General features: G+C 35.8%; 1 protein-coding gene across 2 annotated transcripts; it reads left to right on the top strand.

Moving 5' to 3' along the window:
• The first annotated feature begins 483 nt into the window (after nt 1-483).
• LOC129275133 (dehydrogenase/reductase SDR family member 11-like) lies at nt 484-14760 on the top strand. Of its 2 annotated transcripts, none has more exons than XM_054911923.2 (8): nt 484-523; nt 1690-1902; nt 7529-7738; nt 10269-10363; nt 11404-11533; nt 12025-12111; nt 12420-12485; nt 13583-14760. In XM_054911923.2, the coding sequence occupies exons 2-8, from the start codon at nt 1771-1773 to the stop codon at nt 13619-13621; spliced, it is 759 nt and encodes a 252-aa protein (XP_054767898.2). In that variant the 5' UTR covers nt 484-523; nt 1690-1770; the 3' UTR covers nt 13622-14760. The 2 variants fall into 2 exon arrangements, with proteins under 2 accessions (XP_054767898.2, XP_063966396.1); XM_064110326.1 differs by lacking the exon at nt 484-523 and adding an exon at nt 1094-1144.
• The last annotated feature ends 10369 nt before the right edge of the window (nt 14761-25129 follow it).

Here is a 25129-nt window from a genome sequence, read left to right as displayed (position 1 = left end):
ATGTCATGGGATATTTCCTATGCATTGTGTTATAAATTAGACACGTGCTGCTCTCTTTGAAATATACAATTTAACAAGTCTATATATCAGTATATTGTAATTTATATACTTTTTATTCGTACATTATTCCTTAAACAAATGACTTCGAAGGCCTTAGAAGTGCACAACCGAAGCGTGTACTGTGAAGCTAGCGTATTTGACATGGTTTCATCAACCAATATCAGTATTCCGAATAATCCCCCAATCAATTTAAATGAATTAACGTTTAATAGTGTTGACTCTGTACCAAAGTCCAATCGGGAACACGGGTGTAGTTTATGGGGGCAAAGTAGTACAATAAACATGATAACTTGGAAATATGACTAACTCGCTGCATGCATGCTACGCCCCTCGTGATAAAGTCCTTTTTTGATTCAGGAAATAGTCAATGATTAAACCATGCAGTGTACAGAATGACTGATCAAACGCTGTGGTAATGGTGTCACACCGAGTTCATATCATACACGGATGGCACATGCTGCTAGTAGAGCTACCCCGAGTCCCAGGGGGGGGGGGGGCACTCAGTATATAATGCATAGTGGGTATGTGCCGCGGAGGGGACCCCCATTTTTAAACTCAAATTTCCGTTCCAAGGCATAGCATTTTTGTCTTATTGAGAAAAAGAACAAAGAAAGCCGCTCCAAAGCATAGCATTTTCTTCTTATCGAGAAAAAGAAGAAATAAATCCGCTCCAAAGCTTCGCATATTTTTCGTTACGCCGTTCCGGTCGCATTGATCTGCTATAATGAGCTGCAATTTTGGTGAAAAGCGGCCGCAGAGCGCTGTCCGACCATCGCCTCTGCGCGAGCGCACCCGGGGCCGTGCCGCCGGGCTAGCTGCATCATGCACGCATGCCCGTTTCATAGGGATGCATAAGGACCACCGTTTTCATAAACATTTGTAGTTCCGAAGCCCGTTCCGAGGACCCTCCTTTTTACAATAAGCCCGCTCCAAGGCCCCCGTTTTTTGTCTCGCCCGCGGCACACCCCTACCATTTTTTTGGTCGAGTACCCCCCCCCCCCCCTGGGCCTCGAGTATCACTGCGAGTACTACCATAATTGAAGAGAACCTAAGAGTGGATACCATGCGCGACAAAAAAAAACACGTAAAAATGATGTCTTTTTCAAGAGAGGGCACGTTACGTTCGTAACGTAATAACTGTCAAAAACACTAAAATAATGAAAAACAGGGTATCTATTTTTGCTAGGAAAGCTACGTGTTTAGGGTAAAATTTTCGAGGGTGTAAAAAATTAAGACTAAAATGTTTTATATAAAGGATGTACTTTTTGCCCCAAGAGTCAACACTACGTGTTTAGAGTACGATTTTGTGCGAGATGTGGGAGGTGGGGCTGTGCTAAACCCAATCAGGTAGAGGTAAAACCGACGACCGACGACTGAGTGCATACATAACAATAAAAATATCGTTGTACTTGTTTAGGGGGTCAATTTAGGGAATACTTGCCAAAAGTATCGTTTTGTTTCCAATACTTGTTAAGGGTAGGGTTTCACACGCCAATACTTGTTAAGGGGTGCATTTTCAGAATATGGAAAATACGTGTTTAGGGTGCTTTTCGAAACCCCATGGTCGCGCATGGTATCCACTCATCGATGGAAGTGGCCCCCCGGCGTATTGAATTAACACATCGTAAGGATCTTGGCATTTGCTGATTCGGGTTTATCGAGTATCTCCACCTGAACAACAGTCTGGTCTTAAAGAGAGAGAGAGTCACAATGGCACAGTGGGTTGGTCGCGCTGCCGTGGTGACTGGAGCAGCTTCGGGGTTCGGCGAGGCGATCACAAGAAGCCTAGCAAGGATCGGGATGAGAATACTTGCCACCGATGTCAACGTCGATTCCGTTGAGGTAATCATAGGAACGCGTTTACTTTTCCTTCAAAAACCATTAGAGGGGATTGAAAGTCGTTGGTTCTCTGACTGAAAACAAACAATCACCCTATATTTAGCAGTAAGGCTTTAAAAGTCCCGGAATATTATTAGAACTTTTAACTTTTTTAAAACAATTTCTCTGAAAGAGGCGTTGATTGAACGCGGCCTGTATCATGTATGTTCATGTAGGGCCTGGTCCGGTTCTGAACACTTAACTGCTTAAGGGAGGTTGATGTCATTTTCCTTACGTCCATGTTGAATCGCTTTTTAAATTTGTGTATACAGAATTTCTTTGAAATGGTAACCGTTTTGTTTTCATCAATTTGATTTTATCGTCACATTTACATAATGGTACATACTTACCAATAAATTATTTTAAAGATGCATGGGTGTTAGCCCAGCACAGTTGTTGCTACAGAGCTAAATGGTCGAATGAAACCAGACAATAAACCGGTTAAGTTCTCAGTAAAATTATAACACATCCTCGAGTTTGACCTGGATGAACCTAAACATTTTGCTTTGAAAAAAAATACATATAGCAATGCGTTCTTTCGTTATGTTCGATATCGTAACCTTGAAGTTTTCGTAAACATTTCCTTCCTTTTAACCGAGCATGTACTCCCATATTGAATTAAATCCTTATATTCACAGAACGAGTGTATAAATATCTGATACGTGATTTTAGAAATCAATATTCAAAGATCATTTATCACGTATGTTGAGGGCTATCCATATCGTTATTGGTCTTGGTATCATGCATCAGTCTATATTTATGATTAGATTGGCAATTTGCGGATACAGGACTCCTGTATACGCTATTAAAATGCAAAGTTTGTCTTAGACTTTAAGTGTAATTACAGTACAAAGATCGATATATGTCACAGTCACACCAAGATAATCGAACCCGAACCGACTGATCTTATATCGTTCGAAATAAAGTCGAGGTGCCGTGGCCGAGTGGTCTAAGGCGCCTGACTATCCTGCATTCAAATAAATGAAAATGCTATACGCATTCTTTGTAACTAGGTGTGCACTTGTTCGTTTAAAATATGAAAATGATATGAATCTCTTTTCTATTCCAGGTTATTATATAATTTGTAATAATAGGAAAAATAAAAGAGGTGGTGGTGTTGCAACATATGTCCCTTCTCAGTTAGATTATCAGGTTTGTCATGATCTCACTTTAATGACCGATCATTTGGAAGCTGTATTTATATAAATTTTGCTTAAAGAAATGTTGTTTTTGTAGACATCTACAGACCTCCCCATGGTAATTTCACAAGTGTTATAGATGACATGCAAAATATATTGGAAAAAGCTTTGCTTTTTCATAAATCAGTATTTTTGATGGGGGATTTTAACATAAATCTATTACACTGCAATGATAATGTTCACGTTGGTGACTTCTTAAATCTGTTAATGTCTTTTTCATTGTTACCCTTAATCACAAAGCCTACCAGAGTGACTGATACATCTTCCACACTTATTGATAATATGTTTAGTAATTCGCAACCAGCTCCGTCTTCTGGAGTAGTAATTTCTGACTTATCTGACCACTTTCCTGTTTTTACTAAACAAGCTTTAGGACAATATAAGGATCCAAATATTTACAACACCCATACTCGCCAAAGCAATTCTGAAAATATCGCTCGGCTCAGAGAAGCGTTAACTTCGGCTGATTGGAGTGACATACTCTCAGACCAAAGTGTTGAGAGTGCCTTTGATAATTTCATGAAAAAATAAATGGTTCTATATGACGAGAACGTACTTGTGATTAATTGTATAAAGAGTCGATTTAGAGTTCCACGTATGCCGTGGATTACCAAATCTTTGTTAAACTCAATTAATAAGAAAAATAAGATGTATTACCAATATAAAAAAACAAAGTCAGCATTTTTGTATAGGAAATATTCAGCTTATAGAAATACTGCTACATTGCTACATTGCGTAATGCAAAAAAAGCAATATTACTGTGCTCAATTCCAAGCGACTTTTAATAATATTAAGGATACCTGGAAAGTGATCAGAAATGTTTTTAAAGCAACACTTAAAGTTTCAAAGATAAAACGGGTAATCATAAATTATCAAGTTGTGGATTATAACAGTGTTATTGTAGAAGAGTTCAACAATTATTTTTGTAATATTGGTCCAAATTTACAGGCAGCTATTCCACCCTGTCAAAAAACCTGTGCTGACTTCTTGTCTGAGCCTACTTTGGAAAGTCTATTTTTTGCCTACAAGTGAGGAAGAGTTCACTGATGTGGTTAGATCTCTCAAAAGTAAAAAGAGCCCAGGCTGTGATAATATTAAAAATGAACTTATTAAACATGTTATTGTAGGAATCTTGACACCTCTTACTCACATCTTTAATCTTTCAATGTCAAATGGCATTGTGCCTAGAAGCATGAAAATTGCAAAAGTTGTGCCATTTTCTAAGAAAGGCAACCCCGAATTTTTGACAAATTATCGTCCAATTTCTTTGTTGACATATTTTTAAAAAGTCAAATATCTTTTCGAATTTTCAATTTGGGTTTCGCGAGAAGCATACAACTACACATGCCATTTTGCACTTTGTTGATAAGGTTGCCACTGCCTTGGATAATTACTTGAGCACAATTGGTATATTCTTGGATTTTTCCAAGGCTTTTGATACAGTTGATCATAAAATTTTGCTACATAAGTTATCCCATTATGGAGTGAGAGGTGTTGCCCTTGAGTGGTTTAGGAGTTATCTCACTGACAGGAGACAATTTGTATCTTTGAATAGAATTAATTCCAGCTTGCAAACTGTTACATGTGGTGTACCTCAGGGGTCTCTTCTAGGATCTCTCTTATTCATACTGTATATAAATGATTTTCAAAATTCATCAAACAAATTATCCTTTATTTTCTTTGCTGATGATTCTAGTGTATTTTTTTCACATAGGGATCCTCTAACCCTGATAGAAACAGTGAATTGTGAATTGAAGAATGTTATCTTGTGGGTTCAAGCCAATAAATTATCACTTAATTTTCAAAAGACAAATTATATGCTTTTTAGCAATTCCTTAAAAATGTTGCCTGGCAATGTAATGTTTAATAATGTCTGTCTTGAAAGAGTAAACTCAACTAAATTTCTTGGGTTATTTATTGAGGAGAAATTGAACTGGAAACTTCATGTAAATCACCTCTGCAAACTGTTGTCAAAAATACTGGTGTTATATACAAGTTGAGATCAGTTTTCCCTAAAGAAATTTTATTTATATTATATTCCTCATTAATTGTTCCTTTCTTAAACTACGGTGTGCTTGCCTGGGGCAACTCACTTAAAACGCAATTGCCAAAATTATTCATTTTTCAGAAGAGAGCTATTAGAAGTATATATTTAATGTCAGTTATCGTGCCCATACAAATGTGTTATTTCATGACAATCACTTATTGAAAGTGGAAGATATTTACTTTATGCAGCTAGGATCTCTTATGTATGATTTTGATTCAGGAAGTCTCCCTTCAGCCCTGGCACAGATATTTAAGAAAAATAGTCAAGTACACAATTACAATACCAGACAATCTTCCACTCTCCATATATCTCGTGCAAGAACAAAGTTCACTTTGGGCACTCTAGTTTGCACTGGACCCAGGTTTTGTAATGCACTTGACCCTGACATTACACATGCTGTCAGTTCTACAGTGTTTAAACGAAAATTAAAATCTTATACTGAGTAACTATGGAAGTGATTCGTAAAGCCTATTTTTCGTGTGTTATTTATCAGTTAATGCTAAATTATCAATACGTTTCACCCCCCCCCCCCCTTTCCCGGGCCTGGCTGGTCTCTGTCCTCATGTCCCCTTTTTTGTCCCGTTTGTACATAAATGTGTCCCTCTTCTCTCCCCGCCTCTCTCTTTAGCTATCATATTATATTATATTGCCATTTCTGTGTTGTTTATCCAATGTTCTTTGAATTCGTAATGAAGAACCATAATTTACAAGCATTGCTTCAAATAGGTCTCCTCGTCTTCCTTTAAAATTATTTCTAAGCTGTATAATGTATTTAAAAACAATGTTTTCTGCATACTCAGTTTTATGTATACCTGTATGTTTTATCATGTACTCTGCTTATTGTTTCATACACACTTGTATGTTTGTCATGTATTCAAACTCAAAGTTGGAAGACAAATAAAATGAATATATGTATATAACATCTTTGATTTGATTTGATTGGTATGACGTCGTACTTTTTGGTGAGAGTGAGACACGGTTCTCGTTGTCCTTCTTCCGCTTTGAGTGCAGAACACCATTTGGTGTATTATCGTACTGTTGAGTGTGTTCCTTTCTAGGGTGTTTGGCATTGTTGGTTGAATCAAATGCATTGAAAAGCATTATGTGTCAGTGTATAGGCACAGGATTTGTAATAGGGGAAAGACAATCCAACCGCTTTACAAAAATGACGTCATTCCAGTTCATTGATCATGATGACGACAACGTGTAATCGTGGAGATAGTGGCTATGTTCAGACGAAGACATCAAAGTGAAGGTGCCGTGGCCGAGTGGTCTAAGGCGCCTGGCTATACATGGAAAGTCCGGGGTTCGATCCCCGGCCGCGGCAGCTATGCCCGTGAGCAAGGCATTTAATCTACAATGCTCTTTTATCCAGCTTTCAAATAAAAGGAAATGCTATATACATTATTGGTAACTGGGTGTGAACTTGTTTTTAAAAAAATGTTTCGAATGTCAAGAGTATGCGGAATCGAAACAGATATTGTTCCACTCACGTTGCGGGGTTCATGGACCGATGAGTTGTAGAAATGTATACAAATTAACTGAGTGATGTAGGGTTTGTAGGCTTTTTTTCACTTAGCATAAAACTTTATTTTATTTATATGTATATCCAAGTTGATGTATTGCAATAAAAAAATGTTATATTCTTGCCTACTTCCTTATAACTATCAAAATAGCTAATTTTGGTTTAAGAGTAACAAAGCTGGTGTCTTAAAAAAGAACGAACTAAGTTGACTATCTTATGAACCCAGCAAGGAGATATATTTGCAATGATAGGGAGATAAAGACAGAAGGTATTTGGGAGTGGGGCGATGATATTCCACATTGATGACAATCGCTTAATACGTGTTTAAGCCAAAAATATATGACATCATAACAAATGTATGAATGATAAGAAAATTATTCGATTTACGATTTACAACGGAAGCCAGTATGAAGGAGAATCGGGGAACAATACAGGTGAAATCAAGGACACACAGCCAAACTCTGGAGCTAAAAACAGAAGAAAAAAAATACTCAAAGCCTAAACTACTTGCTGTATATAAATGCACATTATACAACTACTATATTCACCGCATGCTTAGCCATGTACTGTCCCCAGAAACATATGTTAATGTTGCGAAGATCAGGGAAAAAAGGAAATCCCATAAAATATGAATATGTCGACCAGAGTTGATAAAAAAAATTGATACAAGGCAAATGTTGCCCCAGTGTACTTCCTGCTCGACTGGTTTTTTTTTATGAATGAATAAAATAATTAATGAATAAATAAATATGAAACTTTTACGGGCTTGCTTTGACCAAAGTTATTTTACTTATAACTTTCTTTCCCTATTTTAACCAGAGATTAGCTGATTCCCTGAAGAATAACGGCATATCGGGGGAGATTCATACCATGAAGTGTGATGTCGCTGACGAGACCGCAGTCAAAAACATGTACGCCCAGGCTGAGAATAAGTTTGGTGGTGTTGATGTCAGTATTCAGTGTGCTGGTCTCTCTAGGGCATCTCCCCTCCTCTCAGGTGATGCTAATGATTGGAGGATAATGCAGGAGGTAGGTTGGTTGTATGTTTAAATAAAATCCAACTCTGGTAAGTAACTGATTTGAATGAAAGGGGAAATAAAACTAAAACGGAAGGGCAAAAGTTTGAAAGAAATCGTAAAGAAATAAGAAAGTTATAGCTGTTTGAACAAAAACATGAGATCACCAAATCTATGTCATTTCAAAATGGCAATTTAGATAGTAGACTGCTTGTAATAGTTACAGACATCTCCTATTGTTTTCCCCTAAGCTATTTTTCCTTCTTGCCTGTATTCAAAATGTATCATTGGTGAAATATTGTGACATGTCCTCATTAAGAAAAATATAATTATGTGTAAAACGTTTTTTTTTAACGAAATTTTCGGCCTGTTCATTCGAGCATATACTACATCGGCTTGCAAGGTTTACTAACGTAATCACGTCACGGCGAGCTATCTTCGTTTTGAGTACTTTCGTAAAATCGTGTCCTCTAATCTACGAAGTGTAGGGTCTACACTTTGTTATTTTGCACGAGGAGTCACAGCTTTGCACATACGTGACATGAGTCTTTAGGCACTTTACCCGACAGTTTTTGTAGATTTTTTAAATTGCAAGCGCGTTAGTAAGACTAATCATGACGTCACACACCAAAATGCACCAGCACAGAGATCGCAATGTATGTGTGCAACAAAACATGCAAGTCCGAAAGTCGCACCCTTTAAATAAACTTCCCTGTATTCATTTCAATTTCGCAAAGTGGTAACCTATGAAAAAGTTTCATCTCCGAGCGTAACCTGCCATTTGTGTTTCGGTATTCTTTTGCATTTTCATAAAAACTAGAAGGTTGAGAAAAAAAAACGAGAAAAGAAAAAAAATGTGGAAGCGCCGTGGTGTAGCGGTTCTGACTCTCGCCTTGTAATCAGAGGGTCGTGTGTTCGAATCCCACCATGGCCTAGCGCCATTTGGCAAGGCGTCAATCCACACTTTGCCACTCTCACCCAGGTGCTAATTGGGTACCGGTAGGAAACAACCGTCATTGTGGTTGGTTTAGCAAGTGTGAGCCTAACGGGCTGCTTGGAATGCTTTGAATCCGGGGACCGGGTAATAATAATTGTACAGCGCTTTGAACATTTGAACAGTCGTAGATTGATAAAGCGCTATATAAGTGCCAATTATTATTACTATTATTATTTTAAAAAATTCGGCAGTGTACCATTGAACCAGATTTACAGATTCTATCACAAAAGCGTTTCGCCCAGTGTTTCCACTGATCCAAAACAAATTTCCCGAAATTCATACGCTTTTCCTGGAATTTTCCATTTTGATTTTTAACATAAATCGGGCAATAATTACAGCGAGCCTAAATTTAGTCCAAGTGACCAAAATTAAGGAATTTAACATTTTTTTCACGCCCTCTTTAGAAATAGGAACAAAATTACGCGCGAGCGGGAAATTTTGAGCTACGTTTCGAGGTGAACAATTCTTTAAATATAACATGAATATTAATATTTGCTACGTTAAATTGTTTATTCAATTGTAATTTTCAGATTTCCCGAACCTTTCCTGGAAAAAGTAAAAATGTCCCGAATTTCGGGAAGAGTGGAAATACTGGGTGAGGGGGTAGTTGGGTGGGAGTAAGCAAACTGAGTGATTTTTTTTTCTCTCCTTTCCTTTTTTTCTTTCTTTTTTCTCTTCCTTTTCTTTTCTTACTTCCTTTCTTTTGTTTCTTTTCTTTTCTGTTCTCATGTTCCTCTCCCTGTGACTCTCTCTCTTTTATTTGATCCCCATGGAAGACCAGTTGCACATATAATTGGTGCAGCTGGATATGGGTTATCCAACCGTCTTTGTCTTAAGTTCGATATTTTTTTTCTTTTAACTTCCTTGATATGTTTCAATCAATATTATTTTTTTTATCAATGTTTAGAATTTATTATATTATGTATGTGTATGTTACTCCTTGTATCTCTTAACATGTTAAATATTGTTATGTATTTTTATGACGGAAATAAAAACAAACAAGGTATTAGTCTGTTCTCAATGACAATTTACATTTATTTTGTTAACGTTACGTGATGATTGCTTGTAGCATTTCACCGAATTGTTGGATCACATAACCGAACACGTCGTACATTAGGGGGGTGGTTTTTTTTTAACGAATATACGCAAAACGTGATTGGCGCGCCGTGACGTGAGTTAACGTTGTAAGCCTCTTACATCACACGGGCAGGGCCTATACGGCCAATTTGAAATCAAATGGTATACAGACTGCACGTGTTTCTTTGTGTGTGTGTGTGTTTTTTGTTAAAATGAGTTTTTAAAAGTCATAACTTTCTAGGCCTACTGGTTTGTCCGATTCACTTCAAATTTTCGCCTACCTACTTATCTTTTCTCTTTCATTCATTTTACTCTATTTGGTGTTAAATGACATTATTTTCTGGTTGAATTTGCCATTATGATATCAAATTATGACAGCTAAATATAAGATTACTTACCAATATATTTGATGCAACCAAACAAACCTTTATCATTTTCTTTTCGTTGTTATGTCCATCCATTTCTTCAGGTAAATGTTTTAGGAACCCTCTTCTGCTGTCGAGAAGCAGTCAACTTGATGAAGAAAAATGGCGTCGATGATGGCGTCCTTATTAATCTAGTCAGGTAACAAAGACAACATGAATGCACACTATTCAAGTTTTGACAAGTCATACCTATATCGCCTGATGAATAATATGAAAATCTAATTCAATTATGAGATGTCCTTATCCATGCAATGCTAATGCCTAGCACTAATTCACCAATGACGTACAATAAATAGTGTATAAACCAACAGTGCGTCCCAGAAAAAGAAAAGAAAACCGGGATTCCCATGTCTTTTTTTTCTTCAAAGGCAAATGAATCATGATATCTTATTAACATATTCATATAATTCAATTATTCTAAAATGAGACAAACACTTCAAGCATTAATGAGCAAGAAGAGTTTGAAAATTTAATGCCAAAACCAGGGTGCGCGGAAAAAATTGGACACGATTGGTTCGAGATACGACCGCGCTTATTCGACGATTGGCTCATTAGCATTTCTTTTGTATTCTTTGTTAAGATTCTCTCACTGATCACTGAAATGAGAGTGGATTCAGATTCACACGTGAGTTTCTGCGCACATCGTTTCTGATATGCCTCAATATTTATTGTTTGTAATTTACCATGCGTGAACGATTTGCTTTATAGCTGTTGATTTCAAATACGAGATGAGATTCCACTCTTGCCATGAGTATCAAATGTATAGTAAAACACATTTGATAATAAATGTGAAAACGGGTTTCCTTTTCTGTGGGACGCACTGTATTTCACTTTTATATTTTAATTGTTTTAGGCCTATTGTAATGATGATATTCATGTCTGTGATACTTTTGACTCAAAAAGATATATCATAATCTATGATATGCTTGCATTATGGGATAAGAAACGTGGTATCAAACATAGTCACCGAATAATACACCTTTTACAAACGAGTGAATAACAACGGACCTAAAACCGATCCTTTGGGATTCCTTTTGAATTAAAAACTTAAGTCATTTAATTTTGTCGTCAATAACGGGAGGTGCTTTTATGGTTGTTGTTGTTGTTGTTGTTGCTATAACATTTTTAATATTTTCTTATCGGTTCGAGTAATCTTTATTTTTGTATATAATATTATAGTCTTGCCGCATACAAGTGGACACCTATTAGTGATATGCATTTCTATGGAGCTTCCAAGGTGATGTTAATGGCTATACAAGAAGGTTTCAGACAAGAGCTCAGAGAAATCAAGTCAAACATCAGAATATCGGTAATGTCGCAGAATCACAGCCGTTCCGCACAATCTCGTTTTATTACTCTATATAGAACCAACATATGCTGGAATATTTTATCAAAATACCGGTGTGTAAACAAATTAAATGTTGGGGTGTTAAGTCTTGAGCAGTTAGAGCCACTTGGACCTAGATTCACTTTATTGAAAGACAAACAATGATAGTACGTGTTTATTACAATAGATAACTAATCGTTGATGGATTTGACTGATTTATATACACTTAACCCCTGTACACAGATTCACTACTGCTATCCACTTTCATCGTAAGTTTCATGCTGGGTGCCAAATCACAGAACATCCATACAAATTAATTACGGGTGTAACGATAATAATGACACTGCGTCAGCAAAATTTTTATCTATTTCATAATTTTCCATGTTATGCCAATAGAATGGTGGACTATGTTTTAATTTTATAGATTGTTTTATTTATACGACAATAATTCCCTTTTTCTTTCTTTCTCCCAGGGTATATCACCGGGTCAAGGGAATACTGGTTTCTATCCCAGTATGTTCGGAGATGTTTCAAAATCTACTGTTCCCCTCCTGCAAAAGGTATGTTTACACAAAGGTTCATGATTGCACCCCAAAGGCAACACCCTGGTAACCTATAACTGAAAAAAATAGAGAGTACAAAATGCACTCTAGCATTGTTTGGTATATGTAAACATGGTTTATTTGTTATATTGGTGAATCTACAGGAAAATTAGACAATGAAATGAATAATAGAACTAGAATAATAAAATGATAACAATTGCAGTAAATGTAATAAAAGTAATAATAAAATTGAAGATGATGATGATTATTATTATTATAAATAAATACCAAAGGCAGTGATCATATTTCTTTTATTTTTTCGATAGCAACTTGAGGCTGAAGACATCGCAGAAGCAGTAGAATACATTCTAAACACACCCAAACATGTACAGGTAAGTTCATGAACAATTATTAGTTTCCGCTGAAAGCTAGATAATTTATATGATTTTTTTTTAACCTTCTTTATAAATATAGAAAAAAAACAAAAATGTTCATATATATATATATATATATATATATATATATATATACATAAGGTATGCAAATGAGGGACCAAAATGTTAATCTTTAACGGATGATGCGTTTCGTTTTGTTTACAAACGAGATCTCTTTTTTAAATGTCTAAATTACTTTTGTTTCATAATACTATAATTTCTATTCAGATGTCGGGGAGGGGGTACACAAAAAATCACTTTTGATATGTGATGATTATATATTTCTTTCCCTAAACCACATCTCTTCTCTGATCATTTTCCCCCTCCCCCACTCCCTTTAATAAAAGAGTATCTTTATCACGGCTGGAGGTTTTTTTTTTTCCACACAGTGGTTCTCCTTATGATGATCATAATTGTGACAAGAAGAATGATCAATTCTAATTTGACCAATAAATTTTGCATTTAATTCCTTTCCAAATATATATTCCAAGTCGCTTCTTCTGTCATGTTTATTCGACAAAGGAAATTAGCTTTTATCTTTACAGTTCAGAATTTGAAATTTCATGAAAAAGATCGTAAATAGGAAAATGGAATTTTAAAGTTTAAATAGATCTGCAGTACCGAACGACACCAAAACGGCATACGAACCAGCAGCATTAATAGCCCCATCTTAAGTTCTCAACTTCTCATTTGGCCAGGTTTATTACCAATATTGCAACATTCTGAGAAGTGTAGTGTTTTGGTATAATATTCCCACTTGAGTGATAACGGACTATTTCACTACCCAATGCGTTCATATCGCAATGGTTATATTACCAAGTATATATACAGGTACCTTTTCTCTCAAACCATATTAGTTTCTCTACTCATGATAAAGCTAATTCAATCTCCAGCTATTTCTAAGTCCAATTTATTTGTAATTTAAATGGAGTCCTTTTTTTTTTGACAAATGAAAAATTCACTGTTTCCTATCTTTATCATGCTTTTTTGTCATAACAGTTATCTTTCAAATTAGACTAAAACGTGTTTATTTTAATTTTTTTTTTTCTTCCCAGATCCACGATATACTCCTCCGTCCCGTTACACAGCCTTAGGAACTTGCTTCTTATCTCCATGTTGAATCTACAAAGCTCAGAGTTGGTCTACATTCTTTAAAATCACTTTGTGCAAGGATGTTTGTTAAGCCTTTAGTCGATTCACAAACTAAATCAATCATACAAACAATCTACATAGGATTGGGAGAGTTGAACTTTATTGACCATTCCAAATTCCTAAAGTATCGATAAGGTTAGGATTATTTCATTTAATAGATTGTTAGATTCCTTACGAGAGGAAAGGCGAGACAATCCGCTCCCAAAAGCTGCTGTACAAAATTCGAAATTGAAGGGGGCGTCCCCGTCGCCCGGATCATCCCGTAATGATACGAGTCCATCAATAATTAATAATTATGGGGGTGCACGTATACTCCACATGCGACATCTAGAGTCGGACTTTTACGGGATGCAAATTTACCTGAAAACCATTTGGCAAGAAAAAAGGTCATCGTTCATTTTACGGGGTGCGCAATGGGGATCTATGTGGTGTACTATTTTGAAATGTTACAGGTTGCGCCCGCACCTTCCGCCCCCCCCCCCTCTGGATCCGATCCTCATGGATTATCAGAACAATAAATACATGTGCCGTAGAACATGCATAATTATACTGCGTGAAAATGATACCCACGAAACGTACCGACCCTTTTTTATGAATTCTGATTTTGACTACTATAATTATTTCCTATTTTGTCTCAACAAGTAGTTTATAAAGATCCCCATAAAGACACATTTTCAGGACAAGGTACAATCTATATTATGCCCTATTTACCTGCATTTTTCTTTAATCATATGAAAAAATAACCGTTTCAGGGAAACAGTTAGTAAGCGAATAATCACCGTTGGTGAAGGTGATGAGCAAACTATTACTTATCAGCATGTCAGACTCCAGTCGTTCGTAACTTAACATATTAACGCCTGCTTTACATCAAACAAAACGAACATTTTTTTCTTTATTATGCACTTTACAATAACTATTGAACTGATTTCTGTTTCTTGTTAAATTCTGTATCATGATATCAAATTATCAGTCTTCTACCAAAGACAGTGTGCAACATTTTAGATGACTTTAAATGCTCTATACTGATATTATCTTCACCTATATTAATTTTAATATCTGATTAAAGTCTGTTGTTCTTTAATTCATCATGGTTGTTTCCGTTTGTTGACTTCTTGTTAAAATTTTATGTACAAACTAATCACCATAATATATGGGCTTTAATGAATAATTATTGAGGGTTTTTATTTTTGTATGTTTAAGTCCTTTAATTACTTATTTCTTAAAATAAGGCCCTCTTTGCCAAACAAATTCTACAGACCATATCGAAATTTTGCACACAAAAAATCCCACACCCACTATTCGTCCTTATTTTTCAACCCCACAATGTTCAGGAAGTAATTAAAATAACAAGAAACATCAAATCAAGTAGATCACAGGGGCATGATATAATTAATACTTACCTTTTTAAACAGATCATTATATTGCCTCTCCTTTGTGTCGTGTTTTTAATCTGTCGTATTCTGTCCATCAGCACCGATAAATGTTCTGATTCCATAAAAATTGCCAAGGTAAATCCTGTTAAAAAATCCGCATGAATAACCAATTACAGGGCTATTTCAATGTTTTACCAGTATAATATTATCCAAAATTATAGAAAAGATAACTTAGAATAGACATTATATGGTTCCTCGATACGTGCATACGTTGGTCCTGAAAAGGGCCGCCCAAACTCAACGTTTCGACAGCTTGTCATCTTGAAGAGAAAGTTCCTGAAGACGACAAAAACACAACAAACAAATTGAGCTTTGTTTGGTAAATAAAAAACACTATCACCCGTATCAGACATCTGAGCTGGTCATTTACAAAACCGTATTTCCCTGTATTTTATCATTATCAGTAAGGGATAGGTCAACGAACGTAGAGGGCAGCAACACGCAAGCGTGTTGCTCTAAGGAAGGTCAACTCGATACGCGCATGCAGCTGAGCTGCGCGCGGATTTTATTGTTCATGCCAACCAACGAACGTAGAGGGCAGCAACACACAAGCGTGTTGCTATAAGGAAGGTCAACTCGATACGCGCATGCAGCTGAGCTGCGCGCGTATTTTATTGTTCATGCCAACGAAATCAAATGCCGATCAAATACAACAACAAATTAGTAGCGATCAAAAAACGAATATGAAAGAATATGACTACAACAATATCAAAGATAACTTAAAAAATATGTTGAGGAATATACATACATATAAAAACATACTTTGATATTTAAAACTTTACAAATATAAGTTTCAGGAAACAAAAATCATTACCAAATCGGTGATTGTTGTTATCAGCGATTTCACCAGACGGCTGTATTAGGTGATTTGCGTCGAGACGATTTTGTGACCACTCGCAAAGCATTTCGGGATTGAATATAACCACCTTATTTTCTCTGAGCTCTTCGCTGAACCCATCATCACAGTGCAGCTGCAGCGCAGCCAATGCAATGCATCCGATGGATGGGTTGTTTTCATAGAGAGTAGTTAGTATACATCTCTATGGTTGTTTTTTGCCGTCCATGCCATGGTCTCGGACTCAGAGTTGAAATTTAGACCCGGATTTCGGGGATACAGCGCCTTTATTTCAGATTTATAGACTTAAAAGTCAAATGACATTTAAAATTTGAAATCTAACCTTGAACAATCATCGTTGATAAACATCAGCCCTGAAGCCATTACACTTCAAATCAGGCCAGGCAAATTAGACGTCATTGTCTAAGTTGCTAGATCTATGACGAGTCGCCTGAAGCCCCAGCGCATCATCAACGTCACTAGCTAGCTGCGCGACCGGCCCAGACTCGGCGCACCCAGGCCAGAAAAATGACCTCGATTATTACGGTGGTTGTCTATGCATTTATTAGTGGTGCAGCGAAATTCAGCAGAAGAAAATAAGAGATATGAGGTATCCTCGTCACAGGCTTAATATTCCAAAATGAGGAAAAATGTCAAAATCATGATTATTTAAGCTAAATATTTTCTTTAAAAATAAAAGTAATATTCTTAATATTTATATCCAGAATAACCGATCTAATAATTGTTCATTAAAAAATATTTGAAATTAACAAATGAAAAAAATCAACTCGACAAATTTCCCAAAACCCCACCTTATTTTTTAAAGTGGTCACAAAATTCGAGCGGAGTTGACCTTCCTTAGAGCAACACGCTTGTGTGTTGCTGCCCTCTACGTTCGTTGATGCCAACGAAATCAAATGCCGATCTAATACAACAACAAATTAGTAGCGATCAAAAAACGAATATGAAAGAATATGACTACAACAATATCAAAGATAACTTAAAAAATATGTTGAGGAATATACATGTATATAAAAACATACTTTGATATTTAAAACTTTACAAATATAAGTTTCAGGAAACTAAAATCATTACCAAATCGGTGATTGTTGTTATCAGCGATTTCACCAGACGGCTGTATTAGGTGATTTGCGTCGAGACGATTTTGTGACCACTCGCAAAGCATTTCGGGATTGAATATAACCACCTTATTTTCTCTGAGCTCTTCGCTGAACCCATCATCACAGTGCAGCTGCAGCGCAGTGCGCAGCCAATGCAATGCATCCGATGCATGGGTTGTTTTTTCGCCGTCCATATGCCATGGTCTCGGACTCAGAGTTGAAATTTAGACCCGGATTTCGGGGATACAGCGCCTTTATTTCAGATTTATAGACTTAAAAGTCAAATGACATTTAAAATTTGAAATCTAACCTTGAACAATCATCGTTGATAAACATCAGCCCTGAAGCCATTACACTTCAAATCAGGCCAGGCAAATTAGACGTCATTGTCTAAGTTGCTAGATCTATGACGAGTCGCCTGGAGCCCCAGCGCATCATCAACGTCACTAGCTAGCTGCGCGACCGGCCCAGACTCGGCGCACCCAGGCCAGAAAAATGACCTCAATTATTACGGTGGTTGTCTATGCATTTATTAATGGTGCAGCGAAATTCAGCAGAAGAAAATAAGAGATATGAGGTATCCTCGTCACAGACTTAATATTCCAAAATGAGAAAAAATGCCAAAATCATGATTATTTAAGCTAAATATTTTCTTTAAAAATGAAAGTAATATTTTTAATCTTTATATCCAGAATAACCGATCTAATAATTGTTCATTAAAAAATATTTGAAATTAACAAATGAAAAAAAATCAACTCGACAAATTTCCCAAAACCCCACCTTATTTTTTTAAAGTGGTCACAAAATTCGAGCGGAGTTGACCTTCCTTAGAGCAACACGCTTGTGTGTTGCTGCCCTCTACGTTCGTTGGGATAGGTATATTGTTTGTATTTTCCTCGGTCTCAATGCGCGTATTGACTTTGCATGCAGAGACGACGCAAAATATACCTTTGTATTTTCCCCGGTCTCACATCCGAGCCTTTGAGGATGCGAATGAAGTGATACGCTTCATAATGTTCCGCGCACCAACGATCTACGTCATAATAAAGACAACACTGGATCTGGGCGCTTGCAAGTACGTCATAATGGTAAAGTGCAGAGCCTAGACACTGATATTATCATGACACAACATAACTCTATTCTTAAAAAGATATCACTGTTATCATGATTTTTGCTCTAGATATCTGATTTGGATGATAATAAAAATATTGACTGCCCTTCTTTCGGGGAACATGAAATATATTGCCCTTAAAAGACCCATATTGCCCTCGTCTAAAGACTCGGGCCAATATGATTCTTTTGCCGGCAATATATTTGATGTTCCCCTCAAGACCAGTCAATATTATATAATTATCACCCGTATCAGACATCTGAGCTGGTCATTTACAAAACCGTATTTCCCTGTATTTTATTATTATCAGGAAGGGATAGGTATATTGTTCGTATTTTCCTCGGTCTCAATGCGCGTATTGACTTTGCATGCAGAGACGACGCAAAATATACCTTTGTATTTTCCCTGGTCTCACATCCGGGCCTTTGAGGATGCGAATGAAGTGATACTCTTCATAATGTTCCACGCACCAACGATTTACGTCATAATAAAGACAACGCTGGATCTGGGCGCTTGCAAGTACGTCAAAATGGTACAGTGCAGGGCCTAGACACTGATATTATCATGACACAACATAACTCTATTCTTAAAAGATATCACTGTTATCATGATTTTTGCTCTAGATATCTGATTTGGATGATAATAAAAAATATTGACTGCCCTTCTTTCGGGGAACATCAAATATATTGCCCTTAAAAGACCCATATTGCCCTCGTCTGAAGACTCGGGCCAATATGATTCTTTTGCTGGCAATATATTTGATGTTGCCCTCAAGACCAGTCAATATTATATAAATACCGCCCGACCAAAATATTTTCCCTCTGTTACGACAAACAATTTTTAAAGGTCTTATTTTGATTTATTTGCGTATAAAAAATAGTGTCATCATTCATGAAAGATGAACGAAATTCTTAACTGTGTCAATAGACCTACATGGTTTTTATATTCATGAATTGGATTCACCACGTCTGCGATATCCTTTGCAACGTGGTGGAATATAATCTTAACACCCCGAAACATATCCAGGTAAGTTGTTACAAAAATATCGATAACATCGTTTCTAATGGGTCCTTATTCTTCGATTTACGTGTTCTATTTGAGGTTTGTGTCACAATTGGCTATCCATAGTTAACCAACAAGTTTAGACCAGAGTCATTAAGAACAGTCAGTTGGAAATTGCATTATCCTCTTCTGAATCATGTTCATATCTCCATAAGACCAGAGAATTTTATATACTGGGTTCATTTTCCTGACATATAATGGCAGGTTTATCCCAAATCATAATACCTGATGAATATGAAAATATAAATTTTACAAGACTACGTATCAGTGTTTATACGAGGACCAAATGGAAATAAGCCATCTTGGCTATCCAATCAGGATTCAAGATTTGAATCATTTAATATTTAAAATAGGCCTAACAAAGATTTAAAACAGAAAAGTATTAAAGTCAAAATTATGTGATATTAAATTTATGGAAATATATTCATTTAATTGACAGCATTTCTTTTTTAAAGGTCAAGTCCACCCCAGAAAAATGTTGATTTGAATAAATAGAGAAAAATCAAATTAGCACAATGCTGAAAATTTCATCAAAATCGGATGTAAAATAAAAAAGTTATGACATTTTAAATTTTGCTTATTTTTCACAAAACAGTGATATGCACAACACAGTGACATGCTAATGGACAGTCGATGATGTGTATCACTCACTATTTCTTTTGTTTTTTTATTGTTTGAATTATACAATATTTCATTTTTTACAGATTTGACAATAAGGACCAACTTGACTGAACCATATAGTATTAAACAATGCTATTTCTGCATGTTCAGGGAGGAATTAATCGTTTTTTCACTTGACAATGAGGAGAAAATTAGAATAGTTCACATTTCATATAATAAAATACAAAAGAAATAGTGAGTGGATGACATCATCAGTCGCCTCATTTGCATACCGACCAGGATGTGCATATAACTGTTTTGTGAAATTTAAGCGAAACATTAAAATGTCATAACTTTCTTATTTTACATCCGATTTTGATGAAAATTTCAGTTGTATGCTTGATGGATTTTTATCTTTTTATTCAAATCAACTTTTTGTTGGGATGGACTTGTCCTTTAATCAAAGCGCTAATTCCATAATTACTTCAAATTCTTGTTATTCCTTTTGATATAGGTTGACGATGTGATATTTCGACCTGTTACGCAGCCGTGAAAATCTGTGAATGCGGCTTATCTCGTCTTCTTCCAGTTACCATTGGTGCCTTTTCTGTTGACTATTCATTTAGAGTCGATTTCTCTCTTTTAATTTTAGTCCTGGTGTGTGTTTCATAGAGCTATTCGTAAGTTCCGAGCGACTTTACAAACGACTAGTGATCCTTTCATGCGGTAAATGATATTTCACCATATTTTCATTGATGCAGATTAGCGCCTAAGAAAGGATCACCAGATATATTATCCCTATTATTCAAATGACACCAATGACGTCACCCCCTATATCACAATTAATATGGCGCTGTCACTGCTATATGAAATTATATTATATGATAATCATTGTGTGAATAACAGTTTTTTGTGAATTTTGTTTAGATTTCATAATTAAACGTTTCCACCATCAGATGACACGAAAGCCGAAATCTTTTTGCTTTATCATTGATTAATATTTTAATGTAAAATGTTATTTGGAAATGCCGCGGGCCATAAGTTTGTGTGAAAAGCTTTGCATTTGTTCAGTAATCATATTTGCATCCGTATGATTTCTTTTGTTCTCTTTTTCTTTCCTGTAATACATATATGTACGCATATAAGAATAAGTCTACTATACTTTCTTAATTTCCAAGGGGATCCACACTTTACAAGCTTTGCTTTTTAGTGGATCCCCCTCATTTCCATTTATGCTCTATATTATACTGTTTTTTCTGGGTTTTTTTACGAAGTAAGAATGCCCTTCTGTAAAATTGTACTTGATTTGTATTACTTTATATTACTTTGTATTATGTTTTGAATGGAAATGAAATAAAAGAATTGAAAAAAGTTACATGAAATTAACATAAGATTTAGATGTACATCGAAAATGGAGAGCTCGTGGTAAAAATTTGTGTTGTAAATAATTACTATTAGAGGTTATGGCGTATGATTTTAAAGAGTAATGGATTTACTATAAGCAAACATTCGTCGATTTGAATAACACGGACCATCCAATCCGTTATTTTATACTATAAAAAGTTTATAGGGCCTATGTTGCCTACGAAGTGCCTGAATTTGATTTGAGTACGATTCAGCCTGAAATCATGAAAGCAAGATGTTTTCTTTATTCACTGCAATATTAACATTCATTGTGGAATATTTCTATCAGCTAAGGTCGGAAATCACCATGAAAGAAAATGTATCATGTATATCGAGACAGCGGCGTAACAGGGATCGGTGGCCAGGGGGGCAAGAGCCAAAAATTTCCCGGTCATATCATTATGGTATGAACAGGCGTAATGGTGTAATGAGGCGACTATTTTGAGGAGGCCAGATATTGCGTATCGGGCAGAATTCATCTTTTAAAAAAAGTTGCGAGCGAGCGAAGCGAGCGAGCAAAAATTTTGACCTTTTTTATACAAAAATCCATTTTTGTGATAGATTTTGACATGATATCCAGAGAATGATATATTTCACTCTTCTCTCTTTAGATTCCCTTTTTTGTGGTCTGTACGCCACTGTGAACAGGATTCTTTGCAGCAGTAGCGTGAAGAGTAAAAAATAAAAAAAACGAGGGGCACAGTAAAGCACATGTGCTAAAAAGCTGCTTTATATAAGTCCCGAGCGAGCGAAGCGAGCGAGAAAAAATCACCTTTTCATGACAATCTAACTTTGAGCTATTTTTCACATTATATTAAGTAAATAAAATCATATTCTACACTTTTCCTTTGCTTATATGTCCTCCTTTTTTATTTTTGTTCTTGTTTGTAGAACTTTGGGGGGGCCATGGCTCAACCCTTTCATACGCAGTGCTATGCGGTTGGGGTCCGGGGTGGAGCCACCGGAACTTCTTGATATCAAAGCCATTTAAACCTCGCATATTGCCGCTATTTTAATCAAATCGCGGGCATATACAGGATAGAGCTTTTACACAACACATTTATTCAACCAAGTTACGTAATTAACCAAATATTTTGAGGGGGCAAAACATAGCAATGTGGGAAAAATTTGTAAAAAGTTGCCAGCGTGCAAAGCGAGCTGGAAAAAAAATGCCTATTGAAATTAAATTCTAATTATGTGATAGATTTTCCATTATATTCAGCAAATAACACATTTCATTGTTTCCATTAATTTCATTATACGTTGTCTCCTATTATTTCTTTTATTTCCTCTTGGGTGTGGAACCAAGACCCCCCCCCCTCCCCCGCGCCTGCATGTCAGTGATTGAACGGGGGGCGTTATAGAGCCATTTGAAGGTTATAAATGAAGAGCCCCTACTGCGTGGGGTCTGGGGCAAAGCCCTGGTTGCTTATTTGCATAAAATTTAGCAAGCTTATAGCACAATGTTGTTTGCAGTCCATCTTTCTTCCCGCTCTTTAATTTAAATCATCGGCAGCCCGGTCGTGCTATTTTTTTGTTTTTCTTGTCCCTTTTCTTTGTTTTCCAATTTAGCTTTTGACTAATTACATTCTACTTTCGTTTCCCGCTATTATTTGCCATTTTGTCATCTTTTAATTTATTTCCCACCGTGCTATTGCATTACATAGGCCTATTTCGAAATGATTTGTTCTTTCTCAAATGTTCTTCTTTCGTACATTTTCCCTCTCTCCTTCCTTTTCCATTAAAAAAATGTTTTTTCTTCGTTTTCTTTTCACTTTTCCCTTTCCCTTTCCTTTCCCCCTTTCCTTCCCTTTCCCTTTCCTTTTCCCTCCTTTTTATCTTTTTCCCGTTTTTCTTTAATTTTCCCGGTGAAATCCGCCTTTCCCGGTTTACGGTTATTGTAAATCATATATTTGACCAAAATTATCACATGATTTAGTAGAGCATTGTGTTTTATATTGTCTCTAACACCGAGTAATAATTCAAACCAATGCACATTAATAAATTAAAAAATTAAATTTGTTGCCTACATCAATTCAAAGCTTGGAACCTTCAGCACATTTATAAAACACATGATAATATGTTTCTATCTCTTTGATACAGAAAGAGATAGTATTGGAATGCATCATATCAATCTGGAAAGGTTTGTCATTACAAAATATGATGCTGTGTAAAAGTTTGTATTGAAATTATCTTAGCTTCCAGTCTGATGTGGAGTCTCGGGGATAGAAAAACAAGTTGCAACTACCGACTTATTGGAGTTTAAAACTGATACATCCCGATGTTTAAAAGTGAATGAATCTTGTATTGTATTACTAAATATATTATAGATCATTTTGGACGACAGAGAGGCAAAGGAAAACACACTTGTTGATATCAAAATAGATGTTGGAAAATCAATAGTATCGTGCCGTGTGTTACCGCTACCTGAGCGATAAAGGTCTCACGGGTCTATTTACAACTGGCAAGCAAAAAGATATTCATTCGAGCCAACCCATTTTCATTTTTTTTTTGGATAAAGGTGATTAACAAAAGTGAATGAATATGATTGGCAATCTAACACTGATTCTAGGGAGGGTAACTACTAAACTTGCATTTGATATTATATTGATAATGATATCATACCATGACTCACATTATTGTAGCTGCGCAGGCGCAATGCGAAATAAACTTGCTTTAGAATCATATACCAGACGTGTGCTCATTTATGTGCCTTAATAACTAATAACTGTATATTAATTAGGAGGACATAAGACAATTTTTCCAAATTGGAAAGATATATCAACAATTTTGGAACTATTTAAATTGGCGGAAGAATCAGCGCCATTTTACTGTCTTAGGTGAATTTGATCCTGTCAGGAGTAGTCTTCATAAATGCCAATTTATTTTTAAAATGAGGTACCATTTTCTGGTCAGATATGGAATGTCAGATAAATATCCTTTCCACTGGTAGCAAACATTCAACCCTCGAATTTCATGCTTATTTTTTTTTGAATTGTTTTAAAGTGCCACTTTAACACACGAGTCTAGTGAGACCTAAATGTTGCAGAAATTTTGTATTGTAATGGCGCCCTCTCTGTGTCTTTACATCCAATATTGAATTTTCGCACTGCGACTTATTAATCAATTTTAGCACCCGCAAAAACATTGAAAATTGTTCGCTTAATTATGACGTCACATTTTAAAAAAATCAACTTCTAAGGTATTTGTGTATAGTCTTTGATAGATTTTCCTCAATCCTTCACCAATATTCTTTATTACTTTTTTCTGCCATTTTTACAACGATTTTTTTTGTCAGGGTAAACTTAAACTTTATATCGGAAGTTCACCCTGAAGAAAAGTTTGTTGTAAAATAGCAGAAAAAAAGATTTAAAATATTGAAGAAGGTTAGAGGAAAATTCATTAAAGATTAAGAAAGTTATTATAATTTAAAGTTTTGGATTTGTGACGCCATAAACGAGCAGCTGTCCTATATACGTTATGTAATATGAAATGCATAAATTTCAATTTTTTTATGGTCCGTGATGACTTTTTTCATCTTAACAGGTGTGAAATGATTTGTATATTGACATACTGATCAATGTACAGTAATAACCATGCATTTTCAATTTTCTGAGAAATTGACATAATTGATTTTTACCATACCCTATGTAGGAAAGCTGCTCGCATATGACGTCACAAATCAAATAATGAAAATTCTAATAACTTTTTTTTAATTCTTTGATGGATTTTTCTCAAACCTTCGGCAATATCTTTTATCATATTTCTGCTATTTTTACAACCAACTTTTTGTCAGGGTGAACTTCCCCTTTAAGCCGATATGTCGACTGTAGTGTTGTGCGCTGGGCAGTGCTCCCCAGACCCGAGGGCCGAAATGACACCTT

Source organism: Lytechinus pictus, chromosome 2 (assembly GCF_037042905.1).
Source record: "Lytechinus pictus isolate F3 Inbred chromosome 2, Lp3.0, whole genome shotgun sequence".
Lineage (NCBI taxonomy): Eukaryota > Metazoa > Echinodermata > Echinoidea > Temnopleuroida > Toxopneustidae > Lytechinus > Lytechinus pictus.
The sequence above is the reverse complement of the archived record's forward strand: the minus strand, read 5'-3'. Positions and strand labels throughout refer to the sequence as shown.